Below are 17,083 nucleotides of genomic sequence, written 5' to 3'. Positions count from 1 at the left end.
AGTGAGACATAAGAAATTATGTGATATAATATTAAATGGGGTGTAAATAGTACCTAGTCTTGAAACCAATTACAAAATTGGTATTGGTGCCTCTCCTGTAGTTCGTCATTCGATGCATGCCTCTCATCAATTGTATTCCTCAATATTTCCAAGTGCATTCTACATATGTTCCCGACATCACAAATGTCTGTTATAATTACACAAATATAAATGAAATATAATTTAATTCGTATTAAGCATTGCAACTGACATACGTAATGGAGTGAAATCATCAGAGTTAAAGAGAATATAGCGATGTGCTTGAGTCCACGCCATAAAATCAAGGCGAACATCAAGAACTTTCCCTTTAGAATCATCCGGGTTTCTAGATGGTCTATCGATAACCATTTGACCGGATTCTAAATAACAAGAAAAAAAGGTCAATAACTCCTCCAGCAAATATCCTTCAGCAATGGAACCTTCTAGCGCAACTTTGTTATGCACATGAAACTTAAGTCGGTGTAGGTACAACAAAAATCATGAGATGACTTTTACTATTTTTTTAAAAATATTTTTTTACTTTAATAGATTTATATGTTTTTAATTCAATAACTATAAGTTTTTAATTCAATAACTATAGCATACCTTTCAACGGGATACATCCATAGATAATGCACAGGTCCTCCAAGTTTACATTCTGCAACTAAATGTATAATCAAGTGTACCATAACTGTGAAAAATGATGGCGGAAATATCATTTCTAATTGGCACAATATGTAGGGTATTCTAGATTCCAATTGGTCCAAATCTTCAAGCCGCATCATTTTCGAACAAATTCCCCTGAAGAATCCAGATAACTCGAATAAGGGTTCTATTACTTTCTTAGGTAATGACCTACGTAATGCAATTGGCAAGAGCGGTTGCATCAATATATGGCTATCATGACTCTTCATGCCCACTATAGTACGGTGTTGAAGCTTGACACAACGTGAAACATTTGAAGAATAACCATCTGGTACTTTTACATTTTTTATAACCTTTAACAAGTCTTCTTTCTCTTGGTTACTCATTGTGAAAATAGTTGGAGACAAATATGTCTCGTTTGCAGCTGTGATAACTGGATGAAGTTGTGGTCACAAACCCATCTCTTGTAAGTCAAGGCGTGTTTGTATGCCATCTTTTGATTTTAATCAATATTTAACAATGTGCCAACAATATTATCCACCACATTTTTTCAATGTGCATCACATCAAGATTATGACGTAATAAATTATCTTTCTAGTGAGACAAACTAAAGAAAATACTACGTTTCTTCCATGAGTGTTCCTTAATGGTAGTGGACCCCACAACTCTATTTCTTTTACAATTTGTTTTAGTATTGCATCTTTCATCATCTAATTGTTCCAAAATTTCATAGGTGTTGGCATAGTGGGTGGAGGATCAATTTCTCGTGTACCATCAAATGTTCTTGCCATCATTCTCCACCTATGATTTCTTGGCAAGAATCGTCCATGCCCCATGTAGGAAAATTTTTTTCCATGTTTCAGCCATCTAGATCGTGTATTACCCATACAACAAGGACATGCTAAACGACCTTTTGTACTCCATCCAGACAAATACCATATGCAGAAAAATCATTTATCATCCACATTAAAGTCGTGCGCATTGTAAACATTTCTCTAGAGCAAACATCATAGGTTGGTGCTCCAACCTCCCATAATTCTTTAATTCTGATATTAGAGGCTCTACGTATACATCTATATTCATTGACGGTGATGATGGTCTCGGTATAATCAACGATAACATGAAATTTGATCGTTTCATGCACATCCAATGAGGTAAATTATAAGGTACCAACATAACTGGCAAGGTGTAACACCCCGCTCCTTCCTTCTTACGTACGCTTCTTTCTGACGTACGTTCCTTCTTTCTGACGTAAGGCTTCTTCTCTCTGAAGTAAGCAAATCCGAGGACGGGATTATGCAACTGTCCGCCCCTTCTCTCTAATGACTGCAAGCCTCGTCATGCGTGCCGAACTACGATGGCATGTTTCAAAAGATATTAGGTGACTTCTAAGGCACGCCCAATGTTTCAAATGTACTGGAAATATTTATAAGGAGTATTTTCAGTGTTATTTAACTAAGTTTGATTCTAAATATGACAATTATAATATTATTGAAGAGCTCCAAAAATATTATAAATTTCGGAAATCATTTTAATATTATTATTAAAATGATTTCAGTTATTTAAAATATTATGAGATTTAAATTATGTTGAAAGTTTTAATTAATTAAATAGTTTTATCCTTTTAAATATATTATTTACTGATGAAGGAATATTATTTGTTCATCATTTGTTACTGATGAAAGAATATTATTTTATAAACTAAAGTTAGTTTAAATAATATTCTATCTTAATTCATCTTAGTGCTTTTAATTAAGTTAATGTTTACGCATTTTCAAATCAGTGTTTTAATATCTCACCATTAGATCATTTTGAAGATCCCAAGACGAAGGGACTGGGTTAAATACCCAGACCCCTCTTCCTTCTCCCTCACTTTTCCCCAGCCCTCTCCCTCTCCTCCCTCTCCTTCTCCCTCGCGGCATGCACTGCACGACACCCTCCCCATGCCTGATTCCTCCACTGCCCAGCCCGGCTCCGTCGTGTGCCGGTGAGCCTCACCTCCGCCACCATCGGCACCTCCTCCCTCCGGTAAGTTCTCCCATGCCGACCCTTCTCTCTCATGCTCTCTCTTCCTCTCTCTCGGCAGTGCACAGCCTGAATGGGCTTCACATTGCTGCTCCGTCCTCCAGCGCCACCACCTCCACAGTAGTTCCTCCTCCCACCGGCCATCACCCTCCAACGACCTCAGCCCCCTCCATGCAGCCACCTTCATGCAGCCACCTTCTTCACCTGCACGTACACAGCCTTACCCATGCACAGGTTCACTGTGCCACCTTGGCCACCGAACACCACCACGAGCTCCTCCTGGTCTCCCCCTTCCTCCTCCACCTAACTCGAGGCCCATAGCCTCCCTCTACCACACAGGTTCTCTCCCTCCCTCAAGCACCGGTTTCTCCCCGTCCACCGTCGTACGCTGCCACCCATGGTGCCCAGCCACCATCATGAGCCTCCTCCAGCCACCACCGACACATCCCGACCACCCATCACCCCAATTTGCCACCCATGCATGCACACTCTCTCTCACCCTCTCACGGACTATCCCTCTCTCCCAAGCTCGATCCACCGTCGTAGGCCACTGTGGCGCCACCCCAGCGCCACCACAAGTTACACTGCACCTCCCTCAGCCCCTCTATGGCCAGCCACGACCAGCCAAGCTTTTCCCCCATTTCCATGCCTCAAGACCCATGTGTTCCCCTTAGAAACCCACGGCTCTGCCCTGTTCCGCCACCCCAGCCACCATGGGACCACCCTCAGCCTCCCTTGACCTCCCTTGGTCTAACTCTAGGTCCAAACCACCACTTTATGTGGTGGGTAGCCACTGCACATGATGGACAGTCACTTCGCGTGGCTGACCGGCCACTATACACGGCTAGATCTACTGTGTTACGCTCCTTGCCACCATCACAAGGCCACCTTGAGCCCTTCCAAGACCACACTTAGCTATCCAAACACCCAAACAGTCATCGTACATGGGTTAACCGCCACATACAACCCTCCCAGCATCATCGACCGTGACAATCAGTAGAGCAACGCACGGGTTATCCCTTCGATGGTATAACCCTCTATCCTTCATTATTTATGTTAGATGTTGATTAGTTGATTAGGTTGTGGACTGTGCTGTTGGTAATTGTGGAATTCGCTGTATTGTGATATGCTGTGTAGTGAAGTGTTGGGCATTCTATGTAGTGAAGTGTGAAATGTAGTTGGGAATTGTGTTGTGCAGTGTTGTGGACTGTGTTGTGTAGTGTGGTTGTGGAGTATGTGCTATATTGGTGACGTGGCATGTGGAATGGGAACAGTACACGCTGAGTGTACTTTGTGTGTGGTGTAATAAGGAGAGTGTATGTAAAATATACCCTCCTGGCGTATTGTGGAATAGGAAGAGTACACGTGAAGTGTACTCCATGTGGTGGAGTGATGCACCATATGGCGGGTATGCCATAATGGTGATGTGGCATAACGTGTGTGAAGGGAGTACACGCAAAGTGTACTCCATGTGGTGGAGTGATGCAGCATATGGTGAGTATGCCATAATGGTGATGTGGCGTAACGTATGTGAAGGGAGTACACGAGGAGTCTAGTCCATGTGGTGGAGTCATGCACCATATGGCGCGTATGCCATAATGGTGATGGATCGTAGGGTGTGAAAATGGAGTATAATTGGAGTGTACTCCACGAGGCAGAGACACTCCGTGTGGTGTGTCGCAGAGATGAGGATAGTTGTGTGATTGATGGTTTGGAATGTGATGAGTAGTGTCGGGAACTGTGGAACAGTGTGCCGAAGTAGCTATAATGTGGCCTATAGTCTGAGGTGCCAAGTGTCACCATAATTGACTTATGGCTAGGACTATGCGTAAAGTAGCAGAACAAGTGTAAGAGTGTGCAGCGGAAGCATGACTAGAGAATGTCACGAAGTGACATGACCACTGGTAGTCATGCTTATGATGGGTGAGGAGTTAGTGTAGAAATGGTGTAACAGGAACGTGACGTGGTGTCACTATGTGACAGGAGTACTTGAGGAACCGTACTCGTGATGAGTTAGGAGTTGGTGTAGAAATGACATAGCAGGATGTCAGGTGACGTGACAAGGTCATGGTGTAGCTTGAGTGTAGTCTCGAGCTATATGACATGACATAAGGCGTTGTGGTGAATGAAATCTTGTCGTGTTAAGTGTTGGGAGGAACTGTCAAAAGGGACGGGTAGTATGAAGAGTCATGCTAGCCGGGTTGAGAGAAGGTTGGTATCGGTGTATGGCCCTTGTCCCTGCGAGCAGATGATCAACATGTTATATGTTGGTCTCAAGTGATAAAGGGGTAAGGTACATGTGTAATCTGGTTAGACACATGTGCCGGACAGATTCACCATATGTAATGAGTAATCTGTCCTTAGCATAGTTACACGATGCTTAAGCCTAAGAGTTAGCTTAGAGGCGTGTGGCTTGTATGGATGAGAATGAGGATTTAGGGTGAGCTAAGGTGCATGGAGGTAGTGATGGGTGTATTATCTAGGATTGGGATGCGTGATTCAATCAGTCGGAATCATGCATCGAATGTGATTAGTAAGAAGAGTAAGATGAAGGTTTTAGTGTCTTAATCCTAAGGTAAATCACGGGTTCACTTTAGTGGATGAGCACTCGAGGAAAAACCTTGAGTTGGAAGATGTGGTGACCATTAGTGGTCCCCAAAGGGTTTAGCATAGTAAAGTACATGCAAGAGCACAGGATAGAAGAAGAGTGTTCCAAGTGATGTGTAGCTTTATTTCTAGTTTAAGTTGCTTATACATTAGATAGAGAATGACGTCAAGGTTATGTGTATGCATATAGGTTGCCATCTGACACGCACATGAATGGACTGCATGATATGCAAGTAGCATGGAGTCGAGGTAAGTCTTTTAGAGTCTTCTAAAATATAAAGAAACGAAAATGAAACATTTTTCCTCACGATGCTTTATGAAAAGACACAAAAGACGTTTTACGAAAGAAAATGCTAAGTATTCAAAGGTATACATATGTACGGCCCTCCTTGGCAACCCCTTTTTACGCAACAAAAGTATTAATTGTACCTATGTGAATGGATGACTATACGTTGTATCTATTGTATGTATTTTCTAAGAAAATCCATGAACTGATGAAAATGCATGAAAGACGAGCTTAAACTTATGCTTTTATGGATCCTACGAACCAATGCCTTCATGAGTGCTATGAGGTGATGCTTATGGATGCCATGAAAGACGACATTTAAGGTGATGCTTATGGATACCATGAAAGACAACGTTTAAGCCCATATATGTTTTCAAATGACATTTTCCATGAATGAACTGTTAAATGAAGGATAGAGCTAAAATAAACTGAAAGTTTAAGCCCATGCCTTAAACGATGTTTTTCCATGAACTGAACTGTTAAATGAAAAGGACTAAACTAAAAGGACTGAACGAATGAATGCTTTAATGTATGAAGATATGTAACGACCACATGAATGAATGCAAACGATACCAATGAATGGACATATTGTAATGCCGGGTAAGTAGTACTGGAAGTGCACCCAGTGCTGCCCCCTGACTGAAAAGGGATTCCAAACCCGCGGCCATGGAAGGTGTTCAGGTCCAAAGGAAGACCGCTAACCCCAACACATGGGGCGTAATAGTGTGTACTGTCCTATGAAAATGATAAGAAAGAATGTATGAACACATGTATGCATGAACGCATGAATGCACGAACGTTTAAGAAATGAAGGCACTGACAGGGGGAAACATTTTACGAAAAGAAAGCCCACTTTCAAAAGAAAATCTCGTCCAGTAATGTTTTCAAATGAACGCACGTATACATGTATGCATGTACGTATAGTATGTATGAATGATGAATGCATAAATGAAAACCTATGTTATTATATTTTAACTGTATGAAGTAATGCTTACGAGTCATCGACTCATTTTAGTTTTTATGCATGTCCCTCCCCCACAGGAACGGAATGACTAGGACGAACACAACCCATGGGGAAGAGCACGGAAGTCTAGGCATGAGTTTTAATTATACGAGAGACCTTTTTATTGTAAGATTAATGTTTTTCGCTGTAAACCTCTTTTATTCCCACATCACATTTTATTTTATAAACATAGAGTCTTGCACCCTGGGTATGCAAGTAAAAGGTTTTAAATCGAACGGTAATTCCCATCGTCCTTTCTAAAAATATTTTATAAAAAGTCTCACCACAAGGACGGGCATTACACCAGGTACTATAGGAAATGCTCATGTTACCAAAAGGATTAAAACCATCTGCAGATAAAACAAGCCTAACATTGCGGGGGTCAGAGGCAAACTCATCATGTTGTGAATCACACATCTTCCAAGCCAACCCATCTGTTGGATGCCTTAGTACCCCATCATTTGTGTGGCCTATAGCATGCCATTTCATTTGCGAAGAAGTCTTCAATGACATAAAAAGCCTTTGCAACCTTGGTTTTAACGGAAACCACTGTAATATTTTCGCTGGACTTCTTTTACCTTTTTTAGACCTTTCATCCATAGACTCTTTTTGCTTCCACTTTGATGCTCCACATACCACGCATGTTTCCAGAGTCTCATTGTCCTTCCAAAATAACATACAACCATTCAGACATATTAAGATCTTCTCGTATCCAAGCCCTAACTGATTCATGTACTTCTTCGCCTCATATGTATTTTTATGCAATGATGCTCTTGGTGGGAGCAACTCATTTACAAATTCAAGCAATTCTGTAAATATGCTATTACTCAATCCACCCAAACACTTCATATTCCAGAGACGTACAATAGCACTAAACTTAGTATGTTTTGCGCTCCCTTCATATAATAGTTCATCAACATCTTTCAACATATTGTAAAATTTATTAACTCTCGTTTGAATCTTGTCGATTTTCATATTGCACTCCAGCTTCTCCAGCTTCCACATGTATTTCAGGCCCAGTACCTTCAACTATTTCAAGATCAAACATTGGAAAAAAGTCATATAACATGGTTGTCATCCTACTGGAGCCTTCATTTATTTGCTCATTATTGTTTTGGGCACCAATAGCATGGTAAGATGCCTCCCCTTTTCTCTCAAGATGAGCATGCCAAATGGTGTAACCTTGAGAAATTCCATAGCTAATCAAATGATCAAATACCATGTTGGGCATGAACATCATACGCAATCCACATTTTCTACGTGGGCAACAAATCGACGAATCTATATGACAATTCTCGCATGCAAACTTAAAAAACTCATTGACACCATCGACATACTCTTTTGTATGTCAAGGTTTTTTCATCCAATTTTTGTCCATAACTTAACTATATTTGAAATATGAAAATAGAACTGAATGAGAATGCAAGATCATCAATAACTTAAAACATGGTATGGAAAATAGTATTGAACTTCGAAAAGTAAAACAAAATAAAGCATAAATATAAGTATCAACGTCGACTATGTCACGGCCCATGAAGGTTTCGATAGCATAAATATAGGCATAAATATAAAACTCCAAACTTATAATATGTGATATGTGAAACACAGTTAGTCCAATAGCAGTCATATAAAGTTTCCCCTTCAAATGACCACCTATATAGTTTTTTCTTTTTTTGATTTAAATCTATTAATTTGTCCTTATCACCTTAATACGTTTTAAAAAAGTAATAATAAAAGTAGCCTTGTCACATTAATTTGGTGTTTGCTTTGGCCGCAAAGAGCATCTATATTTTAACTCTCATTTTGATAACAAGAGTTTTTGATTAATCCAATTTGATTCAGAATATTTCCTCACGTACACTTTCAATGCACAATAGGTGTTTGTAAAAAGTTCTTAAAAAATATTTTGCTCTTGAATAATCCCATTTGATTCAGAATATTTCCTCACGTACATTTCCAATATATGCCAGTACAATATATAGACTTTTTTTACAGCAGGTGTTTGTAAAAAGTACACTTTACAAAATTAAATTACACAAAGCATACCAAAAAATTAAATTACAAAATATCTATTGATTGCAGGGATAATTGGATCTTTTGAAATATTATTCCCTATATATTATGAGGTTGCATATTCTTGTATTCATTTCGTAGAATGCAGAAGTCAAAAGAAACTTTGGCCCTAATCCCTATCTCTCAAGCATTGTGAATCATATATGCATGAAACATGTTTGTAACACCCCGTTCTCATAGGATAGAGATGTCACTAACATTCATAACATAATGCCCGGTAAAGAGATTCATATCTTGAATATACCTCATTTATTGAAAAGTGATAAAATGTTAAAAATTGTTTGGAACATAATTGTCTCAAAAACTGAATGTAAAGTAAAAGAACATAAATTAATTCTAGGAATGACGTAAAAGATGTCTTCTTCTTGTGTGAATTATCATCTATTCCTTCCTAATCCTTTGTACTAAATCTACTCCTGGCCATACAGCTCTGCATCGTCATAAACATCATCTTTAACAATTAGACATGAAAGAAACAAGAAGACAAACAAGAATGAGTAGAATACTCAGTAAATAGCACATCATACTATAAAACATAATCTGGCCTAGCATGCATTTAGTTTCTGAAGACTCTTAACAACATATATACATATATCGTAATAAATTCACATAGCACATATCTATCCATCATCATGAGTGGAAGCATACATAATTAGGGCAAATATGTAACGTGAATGTATAATAACTTGTTTATCCTGTTTAACATGGAGTGAAACACACTTGAGTCTGTGTTTCACTTAACTGGCATATCATGGAGTGAAACACGCTTGGGTCTGTGTTTCACATAACTAAGTAACATGAAGTGAAACACGCTTGGATCCATGTTTCACTTAACTGAGTCATGGAGTGAAACACGCTTGGGTCCATGTTTCACTTAACTGAGTAACATGGAGTGAAACACGCTTGAGTCCGTGTTTCACTTAACTGAATATCATGGAGTGAAACACGCTTAGGTCCGTGTTTCACTTTACTTGAGTAACATGGAGTGAAACACGCTTGAGTCCGTGTTTCACTTAACTGAATAATATAGAGTGAAATACGCTTGGGTCCGTCTTTCACTTTACTTGTGGTTAACCACGCTTGAGTCCGTGGTACTGTATTAAAACTTCTTATCTTTCTTAATGCATGAGAATTCATTAGGCTTCATGAACTTTCTTAACATGGAATATTCTTGTACATGGCATAACATAATATGACATAGCATAACATAACAAGAACTGAACATTTTATGACATTCCATGGCATACATGATCTAAGTACTACATAAACATGGCATACATGATCTGAGTGCTACATGAACATGGCATACATGATCTAAGTATTACATGAACATGGCATACATGATTTACGTGCTACATGAACATGGCATACATGATCTAATTATCACATGAACATGGCTTGCATAATTTGACTATTCTATTACATGGCATATTTGACTTGAATTACTACATGAACATCTCATGGCTTTCATATGATTTTAGTAACATTCAATCAATCAAATAACAAATTCATTCGTTCAAGCATAATCTCATATTTCATCAAAGATCGTGAAAGGAATCTAACCATGACTTGTCTTATAGCGTAGCATAGATAATCATCATAAGGACATCATATTTTCATACATAACAATAATATTCACAGTACGCATGCATTTATATGATCATACTATTTACCTCTTAGCGTTGCTTCCTGACTTCCAACTTGTAGCGAGTTACCTATAGGAGGTACTAGACGTTACTAATTTCCTAGAATAGTGTGTCGTACTATTCCATGTAATTAAATACATATAAAGGAACTTAACTAAAATAATAGGCTTCATAGCATACTTTTTAAAAACATATTTTAAAATCCCTTCAGACTTTCTACTGTAAAATAGTTTATAAACTTCCCCCTGATTAATGAAATGTGGACTCTTAGAGCAATAACTCTTACAACACAGCCCACACTTAGAGCAAATTCAATTTAAAATCACATGTTTAATTGAATTCACCCAGCCCATATAGGAAATCAGTCCACGTAATGCACAGATTTAAAACATGAAATTTCCCATAGACACTGTAAGCTACAATGTAATTAAAAAGAAAATCTCATCAATGAGATTTACAGAGGCCTAGAATAAGAGTTATAAAGGGTATTTTGGGAATTCACTTAAAGGTCATGGTTATTATGGGGAAAATTGATTATAAGGAAAAACTATAGGCTTACCGGGGGGGAACTCTCATTGTGTACAGAGGGCTGAACTAAAACAAAGAAGTGGTTGTGCGATGCTCACTGAGAGAAAAAGGCTGAGGCGACGGCAGCTCTGGGGTGGTTGGAAGTGACCAGCGACACGACTAGGTCCTCTGGGCAGCGGTGCGATGCAAGAGAGAGAGAGAGAGAGAGAGAGAATGGGAGAGAGAGGGTTAGACCGAGACAGAGAAAATCACGGGAAGAGAGAAATCTCGTCGGGAACTTACCGGAAATGATTGGGTTCATAGGGGTTGGGTTGGCCGGCGTTTTCTGGTGCTGTGGGTGGTGCTCCGACGTCCTAGGGTGATCGGCGGTGGCTAGGCAGAAATAAGGCTTGTGCAAAATTGTTGGTTCTCTGGGTATTTCGATGTTTAAAATAGAGGCTTTGTGGTTTCTTATAGGCGATGGGAGGGAAACCTTCAGGAGTTTGGCTGAAATTTGAAATTGCCTAGACTTTAGGAACCTATTCTTACGAGGATATAGATTTTGAGAGGATTTGAAAAGTTTGAGTTGGAGTTAAACTCAAACTGGAAACCGAATCTAGTACGGGAACTTGATGGATAAGAATACGAAGATTTTGGATAGGGAAAATCACTAATTTAAATCTATCTGTTAGCACATTTTCTAAAATGAAAATAACAATATAAATAAAATTAAATAAATAAATAACAAATAAATAAAATACTAGTGTTTAAGCCCTAAATTTGGATCCGTATGTTACAATCTCCCCCCTTAAAAGAAATCTCGTCCTCGAGATAACGTACCTCAATCGAATAAATATGGATACTTGGTCCTCATGTCCTCTTCTAGCTCCCATGTGGCCTCTTTTTCCGTGTGGTTGCTCCAAAGTACCTTGACCATCGGGATGGTTTTCTTGCGGAGTGCTTGAGCTTTTTGTGCAAGGATTCCGACTAGAAATTCCTCATAAGTCAGATCCTCGCAAACTTGGAGAGGCTCGTACTCTAGTACATGTGTAGGGTCCGAAACATACCCTCGAAGCAAAGAGACATGGAAAACATCGTGAGTAGCCGACAATTGTGGTGGGAGGGCCAACCTGTATGCTGCAGCTCCAATTCTTTCTAGTACATTGAAAGGGCCAACATATCTTGGACTCAGTTTGCCTTTCTTACCGAATCGCATAATTCCCTTCATCGGCGCCACTTTCAAGAATACTTTGCTTCCTACCTCAAATTGTAACTCTCGACGCCTCTGATTCGCATACTTTTTCTGTCGCTCTTGTGCAATGGCGAGTTTCTTTCGGATGACTGCTATTTTCTAATGCATCTCCTGAATAATCTCTTGTCCAAGGATTCTACGTTCTCCCACTTCGTCCCAATAGAGGGGTAACCGGCACTTGTGGCCGTAGAGAACTTCATATGGTGCCGCTTGAATGCTCTCCTGGTAACTATTATTGTATGCAAATTCGATCAAAGGTAAGTACTTAATCCAACTGCCCTTGAAATCCATTACGCAGGCTCTAAGCATATCCTCCAATATTTGTATTGTCCTTTCTGACTGTCCAGCTGTCTGAGGGTGGAAGGCTGTGCTGTAAGTCAACTCTGTCCCCAACTCTTTCCGTACACTCCTCCAAAATGTTGAAGTGAAACAGGTGTCCCTATCTGACACAATCTTAAAGGGAATTCCGTGCAGTCTGATGATTTCATGCACATATAATTCTGCCAACCTGTCTGTAGAATACATCATCTGAATGGGAATGAAATGAGCTATCTTGGACAACCTGTCAACAATTACCCAAGCTACATCCTGACCTCCTGGTGCCTTAGGAAAACCTGATACAAAATCTATTCTAATTTCATCCCACGTCCAAACAGGTATAGGGAGTGGGTGTAATAACCCTGAAGGCCTCTGATGCTCTGCCTTAACTTGTTGACATGTCAGACACTGTGCTACATATGTCACTATCTCTTGCTTCATCCCACTCCACCAATAGTGTTGTTTTAGATCTCCATACATCTTGGTACTCCCCGGATGAACTGTGTAGAGTGAACGATGAGCTTCTCTCAAGATCAATTCTCTGATTACTCTATCATTGGGTATACAAAATCTTCCCTTAAATCTCAAAGTGCCATCATCAGACACTAGGAAATTAGGTCTCTTACCCTCTGCTACTTCTTCTTTAATCTTCATCAATTCTGTATCACTTGCTTGGACGACCTTAATTTGATCTATCAATGTTGATCCTAGTGTCAAACTATTCATCTTAGCTTGAGTGTCCTGGATTACCTCAATGTCAGCTCACTCCATGTCTAGTAGAATATGTTTCTGAGGAGTAAACATCGTAGCCAGAGTGCTAGAGGATGACTTCCGACTAAGTGCATCTGCTACAACGTTTGCTTTACCGGGATGGTAGTTAATATTGCAGTCGTAGTCCTTCAAAAGTTCCAACCATCTCCGTTGTCTCATATTCAGTTCTTTTTGTGTGAAGAAATATTTCAGACTCTTATGATCGGTATAAATCTAGCACTTTTCGCCATAAAGATAATGTCTCCATATCTTCAAGGCAAAAACCACTGCTGCAAGTTCCAGATCATGGGTTGGGTAATTCTGCTTATAACACTTTAGTTGTCGGGAAGCGTATGAAATAACTTTCTCGTTCTGCATTAAAACACAACCTAAACCCTTTAGTGAAGCATCGTTGTATATAACAAATCCTCCATCTCCCGAAGGAACTGTAAGAACTGGTGTTGTCACTAATCTTTTCTTCAATTCCTGGAAGCTGTCCTCACACTCATCTGTCCATAGGAACTTCTCATCCTTTCTTGTCAACTTTGTCATCGGAGCTGCTATACTTGAAAATCCTTCTATAAATCTTCTATAGTAGCCAGCGAGGCCTAAGAAACTTCGTACCTCATTGACATTACTAGGCTTGGCCCATTTTACCACTGCCTCAACCTTTGCTGGGTCCACTGAAATTCCTTTTGCTGACACCATGTGTCCCAAAAAGGAAATCTTTTGTAACCAAAACTCGCATTTCTTAAATTTTGCATACAACTTCTTTTCTCTTAGTGTCTGAAGGGCAATTCTCAAATGCTCTTCATGCTCTGCGCTACTCCGAGAATAAATGAGAATATCGTCGATAAAAATTATCACAAACTGATCCAGATAATCCTTAAATACCCTATTCATAAGATCCATGAAAGCTGCGAGGGCATTGGTTAGACCAAACGGCATAACAAGGAATTCATAGTGTCCATACCGTGTCCGGAAGGCCGTTTTCTGCACATCTGTTTCCTTAACCTTCAACTGGTGGTAACCGGATCGCAAATCTATCTTAGAAAAGACTTGGGCTCCCTGGAGTTGATCAAATAAGTCATCTATCTGAGGTAGGGGGTATCTGTTCTTGATAGTCACTTTATTTAACTCCCTGTAGTCAATACATAAACGCATAGACCCATCCTTCTTCTTCACGAAAAGTACTGGAGCACCCCATGGAGAGACACTGGGGCGTATGAACCCTTTTTCCAGTAACTCTTGCAATTGATCCTTGAGTTCTCTTAACTCAACAGGAGCCATGCGGTAGGGTGCTTTAGATATAGGCGCCGTTCCTGGAGTGAGATCAATCGCGAACTCAACTTCTCTATCTTGGGGTAACCCTGGAAGATCTTTAGGAAACACGTCTTTAAAATCTCTAACTACGCTTATGTCTTCAATCTTGAGTCCTTCTTCTGGTGGTAAGACCAAACTTGCTAGAAATCCCATGCATCCTTGTCTCAAAAGCCGGGTGGCCTGTAAAGCTGAGATTACACGAGGAGTGGAACCTCCTCGTACTGACTAAAAACTAAACTCCTCCCCATTTGTGGATTTAAAGACTACTCTGTTATTAAAGCAATCCACACAGGCATGGTTTCTGGATAACCAGTACATTCCCAGAATCACGTCGAATCCGGACATATTAAATATGATCAAGTCCGCAGGTAGAATTCTCCCTTGAATCTCAATCAGACATCCAATTAGCACATAATCACAATTAACATGTTCTCCCGAGGGCGTAGCAACAGACATACTAGGTTCTAGTGGTTCAGGTATCTTCTCAGTCAAAGGCACATAATGATTTGAAATGAAAGAATGAGTGGCACCAGAGTCGAATAAAATGGAGGCATGACGTGAAAACAACGATAATGTGCCTATATGAATGTCATAACAACTTAGAGCTATCAGGATCATATGGTTTATCCATCGTACAAAAGACACATCTAAATTTAGGATAACGAAAGGTACCTATGACCACATCATTAGATGTCTCAGCGTCCCTTGGGGTAAGAGCAAAAACTCTAGCTGGTGCGGTAGTCCTCTAACCACTCTTTGTAGCTGGAGGCGGCATGTTCCTTGGACAGTCTCGAGCCATATGGTTTGGCTGCCCGCATTTGAAGCAAACATTTTGGCCCACTAAACAACTTCCTTGATGCCTCTTTCTGCAATTTTGGCAAATTGGATACGTTGGAATACCCGGAGGTGGTTGTGGACGGTAGTTGGGGGCAGGCTTCTTGTTTCTAATGGACTCAGGTAGAGGTTGTTGGCGTTTCCTTTGATTGAAAAGTTCCGTATTCACCCTCATGTCTTCTTCCACCAAGGTGGCTCGTGTGACCAAGTCGATGAAATTACGGATCCTCAGGGGTATCAGGCGACTTCGAATTCTCGGATGTAAGCCCCGTTCGAACTTTTCACATTTCTTTTCCTCGTCTGGAACTAGATAACTTGCAAACCACGATAATGCCACAAACGTCGCGGTATAGCGTTCCACTGTCATGGTTCCCTGCACCAGGTTAAGAAACTGCCTAGCTTTTGCTTCACGGAGTGCTAGGGAAAAATATCAGTCCAAAAATGCCCGTTTGAAACGGTCCCAAGTGATGGACACCCCCTCGTTAAGCTCAAGCAGTAGCAGTTCCCTTGTAGAGGTCCACCACTCATCCGCTTCGTCTACCAACATATAAGTGGCAAACTCCACTTTTTGCTCATCCGTACAGAATAGAGCCCTGAAAATCTTCTCCATTCTTTTGATCCAACTTTCTGCATCGAGAGCTTCTGCCCTACAGTCAAAAGTCGGAGGATGCTGCTGTGTAAACTGGTTCAGGGTACAACCGCTCCTGGGATTCCTGGCTACCAAGCCTTCTTCATCAATAAAACACCGAAGAAGCCTGGTAGCAGCAGCCACTAACATCTCTGGTTCGTTCGGTGGAGGTTCCGAGGAACCTTCCAGGTGCGTATTATGCCTAGTTCCTGGTGCCATTATCTAATAACACCATTCATGTAATGAGTAAGTAATAATTCAATCATGCAATCAAGTAAATCATGACAATACACATCAAACATAATAGTCAATAGTCTCTCTTGAACTTTGAGCTGGCCAGGAGTCATCCTAGGTGTTTCCTATCCTAAATTTTTTTTTTTTAAATCTACAGAATCTCTCAACCTGTCTCTGATACCAAATTGTAACACCCCATTCCCATAAGATAGAGATGTCACTAACATTCATAACATAATGCCCGGTAAAGAGATTCATATCTTGAATATACCTCATTTATTGAAAAGCAATAAAATGTTAAAAACTAATTTGAACATAATCGTCTCAAAAACTGAACGTAAAGTAAAAGAACATTAATTAATCCTAGGAATGACGTAAAAGATGTCTTATTCTTGTGTGAATTATCATCTATTCATTCCTAATCCTTTGTACTAAATCTACTCCTGGCCATCCAACTCTGCATCGTTATAAACATCATCTGTAACAATTAGACATGAAAGAAACAAGAAGACAAACAAGAATGAGTAGAATACTCAGTAAATAGCACATCATACTGTAAAACATAATCTGGCCTATCATGGATTTAGTTTCTGAAGACTCTTAACAACATATATACATATATCATCATATATTCACATAGCACATATCTATCCATCATCATGAGCGGAAGCATACATAATTAGGGCAAATATGTAACGTGAATGTATAATAACTTGTTTAACTTGTTTAACATGGAGCGAAACACGCTTGAGTCTGTGTTTCACTTAACTAGCATAACATGGAGTGAAACACGCTTGGGTCCGTGTTTCACTTAACTGAGTCATGGAGTGAAACACGCTTAGGTCCGTGTTTCACTTAGCTGAGTAACATGGAGTGAAACACGCTTGGGTCTGTGTTTCACTTAACTGAATATCATGGAGTGAAACACGCTTAG

The 17,083-nt window shown here is 40.0% G+C and overlaps 2 protein-coding genes across 2 annotated transcripts; both read right to left on the bottom strand.

Annotated features, from left to right (window-relative positions):
- Positions 1-11,651: 11,651 nt before the first annotated feature.
- LOC121244215 lies at positions 11,652-12,038 on the bottom strand. Its single transcript, XM_041142237.1, has one exon. It carries the CDS (start codon positions 12,036-12,038, stop codon positions 11,652-11,654), a length of 387 nt encoding a protein of 128 aa, XP_040998171.1.
- A 2,640-nt stretch (positions 12,039-14,678) lies between these two features.
- LOC121244214 lies at positions 14,679-15,654 on the bottom strand. Its single transcript, XM_041142236.1, has 2 exons — positions 15,204-15,654; positions 14,679-15,031 (listed from the first exon to the last, which is right to left on the bottom strand). The coding sequence occupies exons 1-2, from the start codon at positions 15,652-15,654 to the stop codon at positions 14,679-14,681; spliced, it is 804 nt and encodes a 267-aa protein (XP_040998170.1).
- Positions 15,655-17,083: the final 1,429 nt, after the last annotated feature.

The sequence above is a fragment of the Juglans microcarpa x Juglans regia genome, chromosome 8S, assembly GCF_004785595.1.
Source record: "Juglans microcarpa x Juglans regia isolate MS1-56 chromosome 8S, Jm3101_v1.0, whole genome shotgun sequence".
NCBI classification, from domain to species: Eukaryota; Viridiplantae; Streptophyta; class Magnoliopsida; order Fagales; family Juglandaceae; genus Juglans; species Juglans microcarpa x Juglans regia.
This window is presented reverse-complemented; position numbering and strand designations above follow the sequence as displayed.

Coding starts and splice junctions, on each gene's coding strand:
- LOC121244215 (XM_041142237.1), bottom strand. CDS start 12,038: ATGAAGGGAATTATGCGATTCGGTAAGAAAGGCAAACTGAGTCCAAGA.
- LOC121244214 (XM_041142236.1), bottom strand. CDS start 15,654: ATGACAGTGGAACGCTATACCGCGACGTTTGTGGCATTATCGTGGTTT. Junction 15,032..15,203: donor GCCTCCAGCTACAAAGAGTG/GTTAGAGGACTA, acceptor ACATTCATATAG/GCACATTATCGTTGTTTTCA.